Genomic DNA, 19,161 nt, shown 5'->3' with positions numbered 1-19,161 from the left:
CTTTTTCAAATTGTTTTTTCTTACAAAATATGACCATTTAAAGTTGTATTTCCCTCTCGAAGCCAAATTAAAATACACTAATGATTTTTGACAAAAAAACGACCATTAAAAGTTATGTCCCTCCCCAACCAAACTAAAAACACAAATATCCCCTTTTTTCAAGATACAACTATTTCAAAATGTTCATCCCTTCCCTAAGCCAAAATAAAAACTACAAATCCCTCAGTTTTTTTTTTTTTTTTTTTTAAATACAACCAAGCTGTATGTCGCCTCCCCTAAATCACATTAAAAAAAACACAAATCCCACTTTTTATTTTACAAAATGAAACCACTTAAAGTCCTATCTTACAAAAAGTACTATTGACATGCCTCCCCTGTTTTGCATCACCCCCTGCCCCCTCATAAATATCAAACAGTCCCTTACACAATCCATTGTTCTACATCACCAAGACTGCAGGTTGGACATCACTCTTGCAGTATTATAAATCAGCACTAGATGGCACCCTGTCACACTGGATAATTCAATATGGAAGCTGGAGCAACAAATGAGGGAAGGTTTACATTGAACCGCCTTATATTGATGTAAAAGCTGCAGTGTTGAACAAGACAGTTTCAAAGACAAATGTCTTTTTTGAAGTTCCTGACACATAATTCTGTTATTTTAATTAAAGCATCTTCACTTATTTCATGCCTTTTTAAAAATGAGCACCTAACATTAATCTTTTGTCGCACAAGCAAGTAGTTTTCTTCAAAATATCTGATAAAAACTTCAGCATCAACAAGCATTAATGTCTCTATAAATCACTGCAGAATTTTTATTATGTTTGGTGAGATGCATGACAAGTGAGCTTTTCCTATTATCCACTGCATTATTATATTGATGCTAAAACCTTTGGATATCTCGTAAATTATTACATTAAGGTCTTCACTTTCTTAAGTAAACATCAGCTTTAGGTTTTTATCATTTTTGTTGAATGTTTGTCTACTTCTTATAAGTGGAGCCCGACCAATGAAAAGGTAGACTGATATAAGTGGTCATTATTAGCTTGACACACAAACTCCACATATACAGTATGTAATAATAAAAACAAAAATCATTGTAGTAATGGCAAATATTTCTGTGTGATCATATGTAGAAAAACAGTGTCTCATATACATAGTTTGTCCAAAAGAGAGCACTCACAAGCTTATTTTTACACTAGAAAATGGCCCACTCTTTTGGTCCATAGTGACAGTTCTTTAGTAACAAGATCTTTGCAATTGGAAGAAAAAGTATGCTAAAAGAATAGAAGAAGAAATATAGGTTGATTGTTGTCAAATTCTGAAAATCATCTTTTTAGTTGTATATTGAATAGTATCAGCCTTAAAAATCTACCTTGTCACATTAGTCAGGTTGTACTTGTTAGGACTGTGGGCATTTTTCTTTGTTGCTAATATCGTTAAGCCACTCTAAATGTATTTCTAAGTAGTATGCTGTTGTTTTATTGATTTTTTAAAATTTTATCAGTATAACTTAACTTGCAATGACACTCTCGGGTGACGGTTTATAACAACATCTAAACCTCTGATTTTAGTTTCACCAGATAGAGAGGAGCCACCCTATTATTTCCCATCAGTGCTCTCCAGTCTCATTTTAAACCACCAGAGCTCAGGCTGTACAGAGGTCACTCACTCGGCATATCTGTAATGCCACTCTCCAGTGACGGGGTCCTGCTCGAACAGGGCGGGGATCCACTCCTCACATTTGGCTTTCCGTTCGCGGGCGGACTTCCTCTGAACTTCCTCCAGGATGAACTTCTCATTGGTGGCCTCGGTCTGGTCCTTGTTGTTGATGGCGCGGGTCACGTGTTGCCACAGTCTGATGATAAAGAGGGGACAGAGTCAGGAACTTTCTACACACTCACAATGGGAGAACAGAGAGTATGCTGTTGAGGAGTAATAATCTGATAATAGTGAAGTCAAAGTCACCTTTCTGATTCCAACTCTCCCTGCTCTTCTGGAGGGACGGTGCAGCGGGTCAATCGACTCTGCCTCAGCTCTGCCGTTGGGTTCCAGAACGTGTCCATTGTCCCTGTCTTCTTGTCGTTGATGAAGATCTCACTGTCCTGTAAGGGTCAAAAAGTCAAAAAATCTCTCCTTACTTGTCTAAAGACAATACATATAGATATTTGCTTCATAACTGTGGGTGCTGTCAGACACTATTTTACTCTAATTTCACAGGTCAACACACAACAAGTCACAGACACACAGCTCCATCATTTTCTATATTTACACATAACAGTATTAACATACATCATTGTGCTAAACATCACTTGAAAAATGTCTTTAACATTTACACCACATGAAACAAATTAAACATTTTGAGACAAATCTAAATCTTCACAATTATCTGATTACATTTCTAGTTATTTAACCCTTTAAACCCTGAGCAAATTGGCTTTTTCTTTAAGTATGAATTACCACAATTACAAATTACCTACAATTAGGCACAAAAAAGTTAAACAAAAGAGTAAAAATTAAGTAAAAATGAGTAAAAATGGGGACCCAGTAGTGCAGGTGCCCCATGTACAAAGGCAATATCCCGCTGCAGCGGTCATGGGTTTGCTCATGGCCCTTTAATGCATGCCATCCCCTCTCTCTCCCCCTTTCATGCTTCTGTTTTGTCAAGTAAAGGCAAAATTGCTTAATTTCTTAAAATCTTTAGGGCATCTCTTGCCAAGTTGTTCATTGTTCTTTAGTAATGTTCTGAAAGGAAATCAAATCATTTTGTTCAGATTTCAAAGGTTGAAGTGCATGTGAAAAGTGTCCGAACACAGCACAAGATAACTGATGTTGTTCCAGAAATCAAAGGGTTAAATTACCTGAAATACCTGCCCTGTGGCCTACAAGCAACAGCAACTAATATTAATTTTAAAAATAGGAAAAGACTGGGCCTGGCATGGAAAACAGGCCAGAGGCAGGACTTGAACTGTTGCATTTTGCATTTACATCAGGGTTTATTATACAACACACAGTTGTCAAGAGAATGTGTGAAGAATGTGTCTTACCCAGTGTCCTTCTAGCGTAGCTAACACCTCCTTCCCCAGCTTGATCTTTCCAGAGATTTGATTCACACTGTCGCTGCTGCCCAGGAATGGCTGCAGGAAAGAGGAGACAAAGGAGGAGCAGGGACAGGGGAAGAAGTGTCAAGGTAAGAATAGAGGAGCAAATCACAAGGAGGAATGGAAAAAGAAGGACAAAAAACAATAAAGAAAAGAGCAGGAAAAGGATGAGGGAGACAGCACAGCAAGAAAAAAAGAAGGCAAGAGGTGAGGGATGGGAGAGGAGAGAGGACATTGGGAGTTCAAAGAAATGGGGAGGAGGGAGAGATACATGCATATATACAGTTTACTGTTGAAGTTACTGTGGAGAACAAGTACTGTAATTTATTATGTGTCATCTTCATGTATGTGTCTGAAGTCATTTGAAACAGTCGTATGGAAAAAAATTAGCTGAAGGAGCAGAACAAAACAAGTCGTAGAGAAGAAGCTTTAACTGCATCCTCAAAGTGTTTTAACGCTACATATTTTAAGACCAAATTAAAAGCAAAAGAAATTTAACTAGGGACCACCTTCAACTTCCAGTTAAACTTATGAATATAGCTGAGAACAATTCTGGGGTTTAAGAACATGTCATGAATCTAACATAGACTTTTCCTTGGACCTTATATAAAATCAAATTTATGAAAAAACTTGAGGAGGTACTGGTGAATGAGGCCCATTCTTCTCTCCTATCTTAGGTGACACTCTAACAACCAGAGGGACCTATCTATCCACCTATGTTCATTATTTTAAATGAAAATCTACTGTTTGCTTTCTCTGACATGTACCTGCCGCTAGATTGTGATGAGATAATACAGTTGATGGTATATATGGTGGTTTTGAGGATGGGATGTTTTTCAGGGGGAGAGGGAGTAGCATGGTGGAGTTGGCGATGGTATGGAAGGGGTCAAACATTCAGAAAAGTTAGGTAAGAAACTGTTTTTGAAAAGACTTTATCTATAAAAGCCTTGAGGAGCTCCCTCTGAAGAAGTCAAGAATAACTCAGCAGCTGTAAAGCTCTATCACCAAAGTTGATTTACTCCTCTTAAATAAGAACCTTTATTTAAAGAACAGCCATACATACCTTGAGTTTGAACTCAAGCTGAGCGCTGTAGCCCGTTTTCTCACATGCTATGGTGATCTGACCGCCCAGCTCCAGGGTCATTGTGCCATACAGGATGCCTGCAACATGAAAAAGCAACATTTCAGTGAGCATAGATGACTGGAGAAATGCTCAGAAAATGCGCCACTCTCCTCAGCTTTTTGTGAGCTCCCTGTGAATTTGACATACTGAAACATTTACACAGTGGATCAAATGTCCTACAGAGTTCACAGCTACATGAAAGCACAACTGAAGTGAGACTGTGGTGTGCAAAACAGCAGGTGGCACTCTGACCTTTACAGTGAGCGTACGGCATGTTCATCACATAGTCCTCTCCTCGGTTGAGAAAAGTGAGCCGAGCCTCCCCGTCTAATATGGCCGACAGGGAGTTTCCTAAAATGCAAACAGCACCAATCAGTGGACAGATGTGCTTTGACAGCAAAAAAGATCAATAAATTAACAGCTTAATAAATATTAGCACACTTTGATTTCAATTTAACCCTTTGAAACTTGAGCAAATTGGCTTAATGGCTTTCAAAAATATGGGAAAAGGCCATGAGCAAGAAAAAACTCAAAATCAATAAAGAAAGAAAAGTAAAAAAAAACCCAAACAAACAAGGAAATGTCCTGGAAATTTTCCTTGATAATATTTCTGTAACATAATGTTAAATGTGATTTAAATATGACAAATATAAATATATTTTTTTTGACATTTATCCCTAGCATAAAAAATAAATAAATCCAAATCTACTATATCTTTCAATTTATGGGGCATTTCTTGCCAAGTTGCTCTTTGCCTTTTATTTTATGTTTTCAAAGAGAAATGGAATCGATTTGATTAGAGTTTAGGGTACACAGCAAAAGAAATATGACGTCGATCCAGGTTTCAAAGGGTTAAGGTGTCTGTGGGTGTCATGAATTAGATCTTAGTCATATAAATTTTACTCCTGTGTGTACCATAGAACTTGGACTTGGCAAGGATGCTGCCACTGACGCAGAATCCATCCTTCCTGTTGCTGACGTAGAAGGCCGACACAGGAGGATGATGGGATACCTGAAAAAAAAAAAGACAAGGGAACTTGTCTTACAAGGGAACTTAAAATCAATCAATTTATCTTATAATAGATAGCCAATGTATTCCAATGACCCAACCCAAAGTTACTCATATTATGGGAGTTATCTGATACAGGTGGAATGAGCTCTTGACCAATCGGATAACTCCTAGTTGGAACTCTCTACAGTAGTGTTGGTGTTGTTACCTGTTCTGCGATGTAGAACGTCTTGCTGTTGGTCTTCTGGTGAAGCCACATGCAGCGATACGTCTCTCCAATAATGGGGTTATAAGGCTTCTTCAACCCCTGTCAATTAAAAACCAGCAGGACATTTGATTTTAGATTGTATGTAGGAAGCATGTATGTAGTTTATTAACATGTGGTAGGTTGCATATGTTTGCTCTCCTGACCTTTGGCTTTTTGTAGAATCCAGAGATGTACCACTTCACCACCTTCTTCATCCGGTTGTAAGCGTTCTCCTCGATCGCAGCCCTGAGAATGAAACAAACAGTCCAGATTTAGACTAACGCTGCTTTAGAGTGGTGCAGTTTAACTCAGCAGGTAGAACTTTGTATAATCTGCTATGACAGCATTCTCTTGATCATCTCTCCCAGCTTTTCTCTTCTTGTCACTTTGCACTAAAGTATCCACAGGACTTCTTCACAGTCTACCAGACACTATGAATATGTTTATTCTTTCTTTCTTTCTTACAGTAAGACACATTTCATGAAAGTGTCCATATGCCACATTTAATACAAGTAGAAATATTGACATTTCACATTACAAAACCAAGGAACTTGTAAATTCATCCCTGTTATCAGATATCTGCATATTAATGCAGAATTGGTATGCAACAGGGCAAGATTTTGGTGTTGGAAGCAAGTAGTACTGGGTTCCTGCAGCTTCAGGCAAAGTAGATTTTTTTTAATTCCAGTTGGAATTAAGTTTAAGACCAATTTTCTAATAACTAATATTGAAGAGGCACAATTTTATTTGATTTATCCTTTTTGTCCAGTGAAAGAGATTATCTACCGTACATAAAAAGTTGGGGAAAAAACTTTTTACAGTGGAAAAAATGGAAGACAGTGAACATATTATTATTTTAGGAAAAGGGATTTTTAAAAATTATTTAATAAAGAAAATATTATTAAATATTATGAATTGTTATTAATAATAATAGATTCTTTTGAGATTTTACAGTGCATCGTCAGAAAAAATGCATTTTATTAAAAACCCACTTCCTATGTCTGGGCATTTTTATTTTATTTCATTTTATTCAAAGAATAATTCAAGTCAGTTTAATACAAATTAAAGCCTTATTTTAAGATTAATGAATTCAATGCCTTCCCTGTGGAAAACAAAAGAGGCTGAACACATCGACCATAGCGCAATCTTTAGACCCATCAGCTGTTGTACAGGAACAAGTTTGTTTTATTTTAATTTTAATATTATTTTAAAAAATGTATCTGTATTCATGGGCTTGAGTGGTATATTACAGTATACCAAGTTATTTAGAAAATCTGATGGTATGATTTTCAATTTCGTCAAAAATACAGACCCTCCTTTTTCTATTAAACTAATATGGAAATGCTGTATTAAGGTAATGTATTGTAGTGCACAAGATGTGCCACCAGAGGTCAGTCTACTACTGGTGGAACAGGCAGCTGAGCTGAGAAACATGCTAACTGAGAGTGGTGGGATAATGTTACAGGACCGTAAACAGCTGGCCAGCAGAAACTGATGGGAAAACAGCATATTTTCACATCTAACTCTGTGAATTAAGGGACTATATCAAGCAAATCAGAGTTGGTGATTTTTAGAACAGTGAAACAACTTAATGACTAACAAGATTAGCTAAGATGGTTTTGGTGAATTTTATTTTGCTTCTGTTGGGTTTGATTGAACTGTGTTTTATGATGCATTAACAAGGCAACTAAGCTGACATTTGTCTCTGTTCAGTGAAAAATAGATCCATTAATTCAGAAGAGTGTATGGTTGTATTTAAAGACATTTATTGATTGGGAAAATATGCAGGAAAGTGTATAGGGCTTACTCTGACAGGAAGTCTGCGTGGTAGTAGTAGTCAGAGAGTTTGTCCAGAAAGGACCTCGGTTCCAGGATGAAGGTGGGCAGCACCACTTTGGACAGATCCATGCCAGGTCGCACCTGCTTCAGCAGAGTCCAGATCAAAGATTTATTCTCCTCTGATACCGTCTCTGTCTGAGCAGCCTCGCCAGCCTGCAGAGTGATACAAACACACACACACACACACACACACACACACACACATACACAGGTTAGATTCGATAACACTGCAGACATCTGAAAATGCTCAGAAACACTCACATTGTTGCACGCGTCTCCACATGCTTTAAAGTGTTATGTGACTGTTTGCGCAACTGATTTACAAAATGAGCTTTTAATTAACTCCTAACTCTAAACATTTTGCCTCAGATTCAGTTGGTATTTAATTAGTGAGCTGTCAAACCAACCCACACTGATCAAAGGCTGTCTGTGTTACAGCTTTGCTAAAAGCCCCAGCAGAGGAACATGCTAATTTCTCCTCATTATACAACAAACTTAGAACAAAATTGCTTTTAGCTTAAAGTTTCAATTTAAGCTGAAGATTAAAGAAATCCTATGAGAATATGGTGTAATGCTGCAATCTCATTTTATCTAGAACAACTCTTATCAAAAGCTGTGAATAAAAACAGTGGCTATAAATCAAACTCTTTGTCCCTGACCTCTCCGAGCTCCTCGTGGGACTGCTCCAGGTACGAGGTTTCCCGCAGATGTTCATTAGGATCCAGGTCGATGTATGAGTCATCTTGCCGCTCTGATGTATCGCTGTCGCTCTCCTCACTCTTCTCCAGGCCCTCTGGGTCTGATTCCTCATGGTCCTGTTCACCCTCCCTGTCGGACTTGTCTGAGTACAGGTCTGGGTCTTTCAAATGGTCACTGTCATTGAACCTGAAGTAAAATATATTACATTAAAAAACATTTACATTACAACATTTGAAAAAGAGCTGGTAGCTTAAAGATTTAAGGGAGACAATATAGTTTTATCATTGGTTTTATTTTCTACTCACTGGAAACCATGGATGTTGTGGGCTCGGAGGAGGCTGTAAAAATTTATGGAGTGTTCTCCGCCAGTGGCCACCGTGCTCATGTCTTCTTTCCCCTCCCGGATCATGGTCCTCTTCAGCAGGCTGGAGCACTTCAGGGCCAGCTCTAAGGCGTCCATCCAGCATCGACCTGGAAGAGAGATTCAGACAGATTACTGATCTGCAGCATTTATTTTCAGGCTTTGCGGCTGTTTTTTTTTTAATGGTTTTATTATTATGTTTTTACTAATATTAAGCAAAGAGGTCAAAGAATTTTGAACTATTTTGGCCTTTGTAGCCTCAGTCAACCCTGGTCCCAGTACAGGATTGGTTCCAGAAGTGCAAAATTTTGAAATAATTCTCATTTTTGATATTTATTTCAGCCCTGATGGCAAACTATACTGTAACTGCAATGAAAACCAGAAAGGCCTGAATTGTACTCAATAATATAAGCATGTTTGTTGGATAAAAACAATGTTTGTTTTTTAGATTGTTTTTTTGGCATTTTAGCCTTTTATTAGACGTGACAGATCAGGAGTGGGGACAACATGCAGCAAGGGCCTCGAGCGGGAGTCGAACCCGAGGCCGCTGCTGCAAGGACACTGCCTTTATTCATGGGGCGCCTGCTCTATCCACCCAGCCACTGACGCTCCGAAAATGGGTTTTTGATGGTATTTCATTTCTGAAACTGTGTCTCTTAGATGCCTGCTGGCACTTGGTGACCATTTACAATGCCTTGACCTCACTGAACACTGTGGGGGTACATGCCCATAAATGTTCTCGAGCGCAGAAAATAAGAAGAAAATGAGAATTTACAGGCAAAGGGCAGAGTTTCTGCAGAAAAATACATCGCCACACACTTGATAGTGGGTCATTACTGATGATTAAGAGGAATTACTTCTGTATGAGTCTATACATTGTTTTTCAGCAAAATCCTTCATAGTATATATTTGAATGACACCTAAACTTTAATAAAATGGAGAAAAAGAAATACTATGTTAGAGTAGTAAATAGCAAGCGACTGTGGACACTTTGTAACTATTTCAGCACCACGGACAGAGCCTCAGACAGGGAGAGACTAGATTGGATTTTTCAGCACCACGGAGAGAGCCTCAGACAGGGAGAGACTAGATTGGATGTTTCAGAACCACGGACAGAGACACAGTGTATGATGGGCTGTGGCTGAAACCACTCACATACTACAGAATGTGGAGAACTCAGTTTCATGGAATATACCAGTGTTTTCTCAAACTCTTGTGTTTAGAAGCTCCTACACCCAAGTAACTGATCTTATATCTTATATCTTAGTAGACATTACCAATATTTGGGAAAATACAAACAAAACAAAATAATTCTTTTTGTTTTTATTTGAAAAGCTACAGATTAGCAATAGCAAGATAACCATGCTAGCGTCCGAACACTCTGCTGGTCCCCACATGCACTTTATCTATTTTATTTAAGTTCCATTCCACAATTCCCTTCCCCAAATGCAGTGTTATCAATCCTCCCATCTAAAGCAAAAAACTTATTTCCCAAAACAGGTAAATTATTCCTTAAAATCAACTTTCATGGGATTTCAAACCAAATGAAAAGGAATATCTTTTTTTTATATTATACCAACTGCGCTCAGGCACGACCACATATAGTTCACAGTCCTTGAACTGTATTAGTCAGTAGAGACAAACAAGCAGGCGAGAGAGTGACTGTAAAGTCACAGGTTTCCATTTGGGCTGTCCAAAAGACCAAGAGCACACTTACTCACTCAGCAGAAGATTAAAGCCCAATTTGCACTGACTAGTATTACCTAGAGACTTGTAGTAAATTGTAACAATTGCAGATGTTGTCTGTCACCTAAATCTGGTTCCAATCTGCCATGTCAAGTAATAAATTCCTCACAAATTACCAACCATACCATATTTTGCCAAACACAGAGGTCATGTGTTAATATTAGTCCAGCACAAATCAGCATCTCTGTTATTTGGGGTCATATTTATTCTTTTGTATTCTCAGCAACTTTTTTTCTGCCTTTTTCCCACTTGAAAATGATAAAGGCTGCATTGTTGATTATAGATGAATGTTTTGACAGCACGGAGAACTGTTAGCAAAAAGAGCGAGCTTAAATCATACCGGAAGAGTGAAAATCTCAAAAGATGATGAAATGCATGATACGTGACAATGTGTGGCAGAGTTTTTTAAAAGAAAAAAAAAGAGTAGAGGGAATAAATTGAGTTGTGTACAATACAGACTCTGCTTATCTCATGTGCAGCATGAAACACAGACCTGAGAGATAAATATTGAGGTCACCTGGTAATACTGGTTCAATGCGAACAGGGCTTTAATATGGTTTTCTACTGCCCTTGTGAATGTCAGATATTTCACCCCAATTTCAGCATATAAAAGCAAATGTATGAAATAGGTAGAATTGTTCAGACATGCTTATATTAGGATAATGAAATGGTTTAAATAAAGTAAGACTGGGATTAGTGTCACTTCCACACATGACCGAAAACTGCAAATAAAATAGCTGTAGTTTTCAACCAATACTGATGTTGCTTTATGTAGCTGATACCGATGTGATGCCGATTTATGGATTTAATCTTATTTAATCACCCATTCAATGTAAGTTGCTCTGAAAAGACTTAAAGTATGTGATTGACGGTCTGTCTCTTACCATCAGACTCCGAGGCGGCACGGAAGATGAGGTGGCTGCTGGGTAATGGCTGAGTGATGGAGCCAACTGCTTCTCCTTTAGGACCCTGGGAACAAAAAGTAATAAAGGAAAGAAATGCATGTTACAAATTATTGTTTAAGGTTCAGGTGGGTGCTGTTTAGAGTCAGTGTCTTTATTGGTCTCTTGTCTCTTTTCATCAGAGGCTGTTTCATGGCGTCCTGGCTTCACCTGCAAAGTTTGTCTCTCTTTTTTCACTTCTTCATCATTTATGTGCAAACAGAGGAAATGTGGACTCTCTAGTATGTCATTATGCAGATGAGCTGTTAGATGGGACAGAAGCTGAATGAGTGAAGTGTTTATTTCAAAAGTGAAGAGGACGTTGGGGAGAACGGGAGCGCTGTAATCCAAAACACGCATCAGCAATTGTGATTCAAGCCTTTTCACAACACAAACAGAGAGGAAAACACTCGTAGTGCGAGGTCAGTGATGAATACCTAATCACAGTTGGAGTGGACGACTGGACGGAGGCAAAAACACAGGAACAATTGGAAAATGTGTGCTGTCAAATATGAAAATCGCCGGCTGGTTGTTTAATTTTCTGCATCTGTCCCATTGATGAGCTCTTAATTATACAGCACAACATGACAACTATTTGTTTTAAAAGCAGAGGACAAAGGCTTTTGTTTTTTGATTGAGGATGTTTTATGTGTTTGTGTTAATTTTGTTTTGTTTATCACTGGAGAGCAAAACCATTCAAATTCATCTGGCAGTATTCTCCTTCTCTGGCTTTTACATCTATTATGATAAATAATGGGATTAGAGGTGTTCTTTTTTTTGCTGAGAAGTCAGTAAGAAGATTAACAGCACTCTCAAGTTTGTATGGAAATATAAAGTTAGGTGCAAGACTGTTTCTGCTCTGAATTTTGCTGTGATGAAAAAAGTACCAGGTGTGTGCAGAGCTCATACACATTTTTTTCCAATACATTTCCATGAATTTTCCATGACTCTGAGGCAAATTTTAAAGACCATATATTCTCTGAAACAACCATTTATACTCCTTATTGGTTATTTTTTTAGTACAATATATAAAAGCTTTTTTAAATATATATATTTTTAAAAAAGAATAAGGAATTCAGAAGAGGATTAGAATTGAATATTTCAGTATAATTTAGGGACTGTTTGATATTTATGAGGGGAGGGGGTGATGCAAAAAGTGTGAGGCATGTCAAATATTTTTTTAAACACCGGGGAAGAACTCATGTTTTTGTTTTGCCTTAGGAAAGAGGCATGCAAATTTAAATGGCTGTATTTTGTATTTAATTTAATGTAGACATTTAAAGAAAATATGCCCTCAAAACCAACAGCCCTGCATGTTGGCCTTTTTTTCTGGCGATTTTTTAAGAAAAGATTTTGCTGATTTGTTGTTTTTTTTTTTTTGCTTAAATTTTGCATGTGTTCTCGAGCCATGTAAAATAAACAGCTTTTAGGATTTCAACCATTTCACTGATTTGAACTATTCAACAAATTTTATAATTGTCGTCAATCTTTATGAGCTGTTACTCAAAAACGTTTAACCTTATTACAGATTTTAACATTCCAAATCATAAACATCTTCTGCTTTTTATAAAAATACAATGAGTACTGTTTTTTAATTTGTCAGATTTCGTCAAGACAGTGTCAGAGTCTGGCCAAGAAATAATCACATAAGCTCCTTAAAACTGAAAATTGTCTTCCTTTGTTTTTTTGTACAAAGAAAATAATGATTATGTGGAAGTTACTCTTTCTTTAGAAAATTGTTATTGGAAAAATTCCCTGATATATAGAATTTCTTCTACCCCCCAAGTTTCCCAGGCTGAATACACTCCCTGAACACTCCATAATACTTGCTGAGAATCCTGTATTTTCAGGTATATTCTGACCTTGACGGCCCAGATGGACTGCTCCAGCGGGTGGAAGAGCTTGAAGCAGAAGCCGTCCTTCTTCGAGGGCCTCTCGATGAGCTCGCAGGCGTTGAGCAGCACCGTTCCCACCCACTGGCCGTTTTTGTGGGTTTTATAGATGAGCAGCACGCCTGGTTTCAGCACACACCACAGCTTGGTCCAGCTCTTCAGAGTGCCACGGATCTGGATCAAACACAGATAAATGTCAGATTATCTAAAGCCAAAATTACCTTTTGTTTTTGCTAGAAAATGGGAAGTTTTCCACCTTTAGCCAGTCGGCCATGACGATGACGGAAGGATCAGTGATGGTGCTGAGCAGCTCTTTGGTTGCCCTCTTCTTTTCTTCCCTGTAGTTTTTCTTCTGCACCTGAAAGAAGCACAGAGAGACAGACATCGCTAAGAACATCAATTTACACAACTGTGGTTATTAATATTCCACGCCTGCTTTCTCACTGAATCATATTTGGCAGATCTTTTTAATAAGACTAGAATCACACTCCTCAGTGTTCCTGTTAAATAACAGCTGGTCCCCTCTGACTGCAGTGAGCTGCGTTTAATTTCCCTTTTGAAATGTGAGGTGTCCTGCATATCCTGTGTGGTGGTGACACTGATGCACAATATAAAAATTAAATCTATCTAATATGAAGTATTATATGCATACTGACTCAACAAGTGACACAAGTGAAGGACAAAGTGTCAGTCAACAGAGCACAAGTTGAGAGAGAGTTATTATATGCACATCACATGAGTGCAAGGCTATCAAAAAACAGCGTACATGAGGGAAAAAGTAAGTCCTGCACACTCCATGCCTCAAAAGTTTAATGAAGACAATGTTTCGATCCTACTTGGATCTACGTCAGGTTAACATTGCTGTTTTCATTAAACTTGTACTGCATGGGATAAGTGTGCCTTACTTTTTTCCTCATGAAACAACAGTGCACGACAAGCACCAGTAACTAAATGTTACACATTTCACATGAATGTATTTTTAAGACTGATTATGCCTTAAATTTGGGAGAAACTTTGGAGAAATTTACAGAAACTTTCCAAGGCATGTATATCTGTTTCAAGGTCAATTTAAGATCGGGAATTTGCAGAATTTTGCACAGTTTCAATATAAAAATTGCACGTTTAAAGTTGTAGAGGGAACTTTTATATAAAAAAAGTTTTGTCATATGTCTTTACATTGTAACAACATTTAGACAGTAATACATGAGACAAATAAAAAAATCATATCCCGCTGCTTCCTCATAGTGCTCCTTATGGTTTGCAATACTCCACCAGGCCTGAGTGAAAACAACCAATTAGAGCCGAGGAGTCTCTTATGCAGCTGTCAATCACTGCTCATGAGCTTCAGTCAAACTAGGCAGCTCTGATCAAATATGTATCAAGAATCTGTTTCTGTTGAATATTCCTGGAATTCTGCAACCCTAGTCCAGACGCATAACACTAAAACTAAGCTGATTTCGCTTTCTTACCTTGAGGGACTCCTTCTTGGTGAGCTTTCCCCCAGATGCAGACACATCTTTGTCTGAGCCATTGTACAGCTTTGTTTCAGACTGTGAACACACAGAGGGGGAGAAAAAGGGTTTAACAACAAAGAGTAATGATCAATTAATCCCTACAGACATTCATGTGCCATTTTGAGTTAAAAAACACAACACAAACATGCCTGATGACTACAACCAAAGCTTTCCTGTGAGGATGTGTGTCTCAAAATGTGAGAAGTCTACTTTACAATCATCAGCCAGTTGCACTGCTGCACTCTCTGAATAAAGTCATCCAGTAAATGTCTAAATGTAACCTTGATGACAAAGTGTTTCCTCTTAATGAAAAATCTATTTCCTTAATCGTTTCCTTTAACTCAGCCTGGAGTTCGTTGCAGAATGACTTTGAATGTCTTTCACTAAAATGAAAGACTTAGAGGCAAATTCTACAGGAAGTAGATGTTTTTAGCCTGCCTGGTTGTATGACTGACTGATAGATAGTTATTTTTTTAATCCAAATTTTAGTAATTGTGAATTGAATTTTGTCTCTGTCTGCAACTTTGTGTTTTCACAGCTGAATGACTTGGCCAGGTCTCCCTTGAAAACGTTTCTTAATGTCAATGGGACCAACCTGATAGATAAATAAATAAATACATAAATAAATAAATACCAGAGTCTACTAAAATAAAAGACATCACATTTTCTATCTTTGCAATAATATTACTATAAGCAGGGAGCTGCAACATGACTGAGAAACAGCACATAGAAGTAATTGTTTTGCTTTGCCTCTCAAGCTGTTTTGTTTCCCTGGTCGCCCAAACTTAGCTCAGTTAGCAGAATGAAGCCTATAAATGCCAGCGCAGGTGTATCTCTGCCAGCTCCTCTCACAAGCCAATTGGAGCGATTTAAAGCGCAGAGACAGACGGGGGCGTGTGGGAATCCTAAAGCAGGACTACTTAAGGCCTCAAAAAGCATCGGACAAAGACTGAAGGTACATGATAACAAGCACCAAACGCTAAAACCTCCTCTTTCATTATCCTTTATTCTGCTCAGAAACTCACAACGAGTTGCCTTTGGCTGCCGTTATTGCTGTGGAGATGGATGGAAACGAGCTCAATTCTGCTTTTCCAAAGCTTTTTGAAGATGGTGGATGTTCTTGATAACAGACTCTACAGATTAACTGAAGTAGAAAGCGAAAAAAAAAAAAACCTGTCTCCTGTCATGTCCTGTCCATGTTTTCATACTTGAATTTTTAATAGGATTCCTGTGTGATGAAAGCGTCTCTGCTGTGACTCAGACACCCACGTCTGCACCGACAAACATATTTGATGTGGACCTCGAACGATAAACCAGACGGGCCTCCTCCACACAGAGCTCACTTGAAAGAAGGGCTGAGTCTGAATTTTAACTGATAAATGTTTGATGTGTACAGTTTATATGATGTGTGAGTCATCGCAATGTGGGCTCTCTCGCGCCTGAGGCAAAACTGGGAAAGGAAACAAGACATGCAGTAATTCCCATATGCTCTGCTCTCATTACGACACGCCAAAGCACCCGATCGCTCCTCCACACCCATCACATTACGACTCAGAGGAGTGACTTGCCTTACCTTGCTCTTAGATATGGAATGTGAGTCCTCTTTCAAAGGCAGAGGCAAGAGGTCCTCCTTCCCTCTTTCGAAACCTGGAGCAAAAAAATCGCAACAGCATTAAGACATATTCAGTCCACCATCAGTCTCACATTAACCGTATGCCATGCCAGGAGACAACCTGTGAATCACCCAGTGTGACAGGCTACTGATTATATCTTAGCAACCTTATTGGAAAGCCAGTGTATTTGCATCTTCTAGCATCGCGGTTCACAAATCCTGAAGTCCTCAGAGCCTTGAGGATGGACTAAAGAAGCTGCAAGGTAGAGTTGGATCAATTTTGTTTGTACAAGCTTCAACCAGTTAGATTTTATGCAAATCGGCTTCAATGGCATCAGTTGTGGCAAATTAAAAAGTAGCCTACATCAGCAACCTGTGCTGATTGCATGGTGCAAAAATCCAAAATTGTATTGCATTACTAATAACCACTTGTGTTTGACAGTCCATAAGCTGACCATCTGCATCAAATTTCAGTAGAAGAGGGAGTGGTATGAGCAGTGCAAGTTTGTTTACATTGTTTACATTAATGTTTGTGTGCTTTTTGGGGTGATAAGAGGAGACATTTTATGTACTGTGCAGGGAACTCAGCGCTGCCGTTTGGAGCTGAACTTTTGTCACAACTTTTCTGTTGTGTTTTTATTTATTCCTGTCGCTTGCTTTGAAAGCACTGCAATGGACAAGGAACGGCTGAAGCATGAAGCTAAAATGAGGAATTATCTCCATGATACCTTCTTCATTCACTACAAAAACTTAAGTACAGTGTCAGCTGACTGGAGGGAGACTGAAAGTTTCTGGTAAATGATAATCAATAAAAACAAGCTAGGCTACCTGCTAATGGGTATATTGTTTGTCATTCCCAGTAAATATCATAAAATTAAGCTGGTGTTTTCTGCTTAAAAAGTGACATTAAAATCATCGGAAGATACCAAGTAGTTCTAAAGATAAAAGTTATAGTCAGATGCTTGTTTGTTGTCATTATGCACCACTTGGGAGTGGCTTCTTTGTCAATTGTAACACCTGGTAAAATTCAGTATACTGGTAAATTAATAGTAAATTAAATTAAATGAAAGTAAATAAAAATTAAATTAAAGGAAATTATTTCAAACATTCTTTTACTGAACAAATTGAACAATGAACTGAACACAGAAAGTGACAAAAAAGAGGAAAAATTAGGTACATTATAAAGTGGTGTTTTCTAATGATATTCTCTATCAACTTAATCAAAAACAGCAGTGCAATATCTGTAGTCTTGGCACTGTTCATTGAGCAAGTCTAAATTGTGATTACAATTGTTTTTTTAAATATGTATTGTACAGCCATAGATGTCAGTTCTTACAGTAACACAACATACTTTCTGGCTGATGGGCTTTTTGGAAATTTCCTGTAACTCAATAGACTAAAAGACTAATAAATTAATGGATAATGGCAGAATATTTGCTAAAAAAATAAATAAATAAAAATCCTTATTTGCGGCTTTAACTGAATAAACAATGCTTTTAAGCCTTTTTAAAGAAAACAAAAACTTTACCCCACTAGCGATCATTAGTAAAATCAACCGGCCATATCAAATGTGTTTGAAAACACTTGCAGGGCTTTTGAGTCCAAATGTCTGGGTGGCCAAATGGAATCTCATTACATAATGTCAGTCACGAGAGCATGCTGTCCTTCACAGCCGCTGGAAGCCAGCCACAGGATCTGGATGGCAGCAAGCTGCCGCCTGCTGCGAGTCCCTAATCTGACCTGAACTCAAAAATTACATCAGTTGGCTGGTGAAAGGAGGTTCCCTGTTTTAATCCGTAGTTTGGCCGGGACGATGCAGCAGTGGAGAGGGAGCGGAAAACAAAGACAACTGCTCCAGTGAAGTTGCTAAGGGGAACGTGTCTTTCTATAGATCTCAAACTGGGCAATGAAGAATATGTGTATTAAGTGTGCTTTTGTGAATATAGTGTACCATGACAAATCTAAACACACAGACTGGCTGTTCTTCATTTAAACTCCATATTTAGCATTCCTAATCTTTATTAGTGAGCCAGTTTTTAACCTCAGCAACAGATTCCCCACTGACATCCCAGCAGCTGGTGACACCGCTGGTCTCAAGGTGACAGAGAGCCTGTAAATATTTTATAGTTTCTGTCTCCTATCCACAGGCCATCAGTGTTTAGGAAGGAAGCACTGCTGAGTTTCATTACCAAATCAGATATTTGGAAAACAGTCACATCTTACTTGCTGTTTGAGTTAATAAAACAGCTGTGTGTCTGCAGTTGAGGCAAAAGCCTTTTTATGTATTCTTCCTGCGTACTTCCATTTTGTCCTGCAGACATCTTGTATCTTGAATTCCTAAATGACTCAGAGACCACATGCTTGGGTACTTTTAATAACAATGTGATATTCAGTGCATTACTGGAGTGATTTTGTGCAGAGTCGTGTGTATCATGTCCACTTTTTATTAGCCCGTCTCCCATTCCCTGCTTCTTCAATTTACAGTAATGTCTTTCAACAACCCTAAAAACAAACGTGCTTGCTGGCAGTGTGTTATGCGTACATACATAGAGTATGAGTAATAATGACTGTGATAGCAGACACACTCCAAACCAAAATGCACCTCAAGACGGAAGGTATAACAGTGTCTAAGTGTTTCGAGGAGTGCTTCTCAAGGCTTGAAACACAACATAAAAATGCAGTATAACTACTTCAGTATCTCCTGGTAATGGCAAAAGGTGCATTGGGTCAACAGCCCTGCTGTAAAAGTGCTACTTGAGCAAGAGTCAACTGCATACAGGCGTGTCCTGTTCAAAAACACTTCAGCTGTTTGAGTGATTGTTGCTATGAAAGCATGAAACCAAGCACTTCAGATGCCTTTGGTTTTCAATGCCAATCTGTATGAATTAAATTAAAAAGAAACTTGAAATAGGAGCCCTTTCATTTAGCTCAATGCATCTGACATCAGAGCTACACAGTGTTAGTTTAAAAGAGTACTTCACTGGCAAAATGGCCATCGCCACCATCACGTTATGTGAATTTGTGAAGAAAAATTTGTTTTTCTTGCATGCCTCCATGGTGAATGGAAAATCCAACAA

General features: G+C 38.3%; 1 protein-coding gene across 9 annotated transcripts in view; it reads right to left on the bottom strand.

Moving 5' to 3' along the window:
• Positions 1-19,161, bottom strand: part of osbpl8 (oxysterol binding protein-like 8) — a 114,575-nt gene that overhangs the window by 8,059 nt on the left and 87,355 nt on the right. For all 9 annotated transcript variants that reach the window (XM_042511519.1, XM_042511521.1, XM_042511520.1 and 6 more), the window contains 16 exons: positions 16,046-16,119; positions 14,428-14,508; positions 13,215-13,316; positions 12,929-13,132; positions 11,010-11,094; positions 8,324-8,489; positions 7,979-8,204; positions 7,288-7,472; positions 5,645-5,726; positions 5,442-5,540; positions 5,140-5,236; positions 4,477-4,575; positions 4,165-4,262; positions 3,048-3,137; positions 1,969-2,105; positions 1,673-1,858 (listed from right to left, as the gene is read on the bottom strand). In XM_042511519.1, coding sequence (XP_042367453.1) covers positions 1,673-1,858; positions 1,969-2,105; positions 3,048-3,137; positions 4,165-4,262; positions 4,477-4,575; positions 5,140-5,236; positions 5,442-5,540; positions 5,645-5,726; positions 7,288-7,472; positions 7,979-8,204; positions 8,324-8,489; positions 11,010-11,094; positions 12,929-13,132; positions 13,215-13,316; positions 14,428-14,508; positions 16,046-16,119 — 2,011 coding nt within the window. The remainder of the gene's footprint in view (positions 1-1,672; positions 1,859-1,968; positions 2,106-3,047; positions 3,138-4,164; positions 4,263-4,476; positions 4,576-5,139; positions 5,237-5,441; positions 5,541-5,644; positions 5,727-7,287; positions 7,473-7,978; positions 8,205-8,323; positions 8,490-11,009; positions 11,095-12,928; positions 13,133-13,214; positions 13,317-14,427; positions 14,509-16,045; positions 16,120-19,161) is intronic.

Source organism: Plectropomus leopardus, chromosome 22 (genome assembly GCF_008729295.1).
Source record: "Plectropomus leopardus isolate mb chromosome 22, YSFRI_Pleo_2.0, whole genome shotgun sequence".
Lineage (NCBI taxonomy): Eukaryota > Metazoa > Chordata > Actinopteri > Perciformes > Serranidae > Plectropomus > Plectropomus leopardus.
This window is presented reverse-complemented; position numbering and strand designations above follow the sequence as displayed.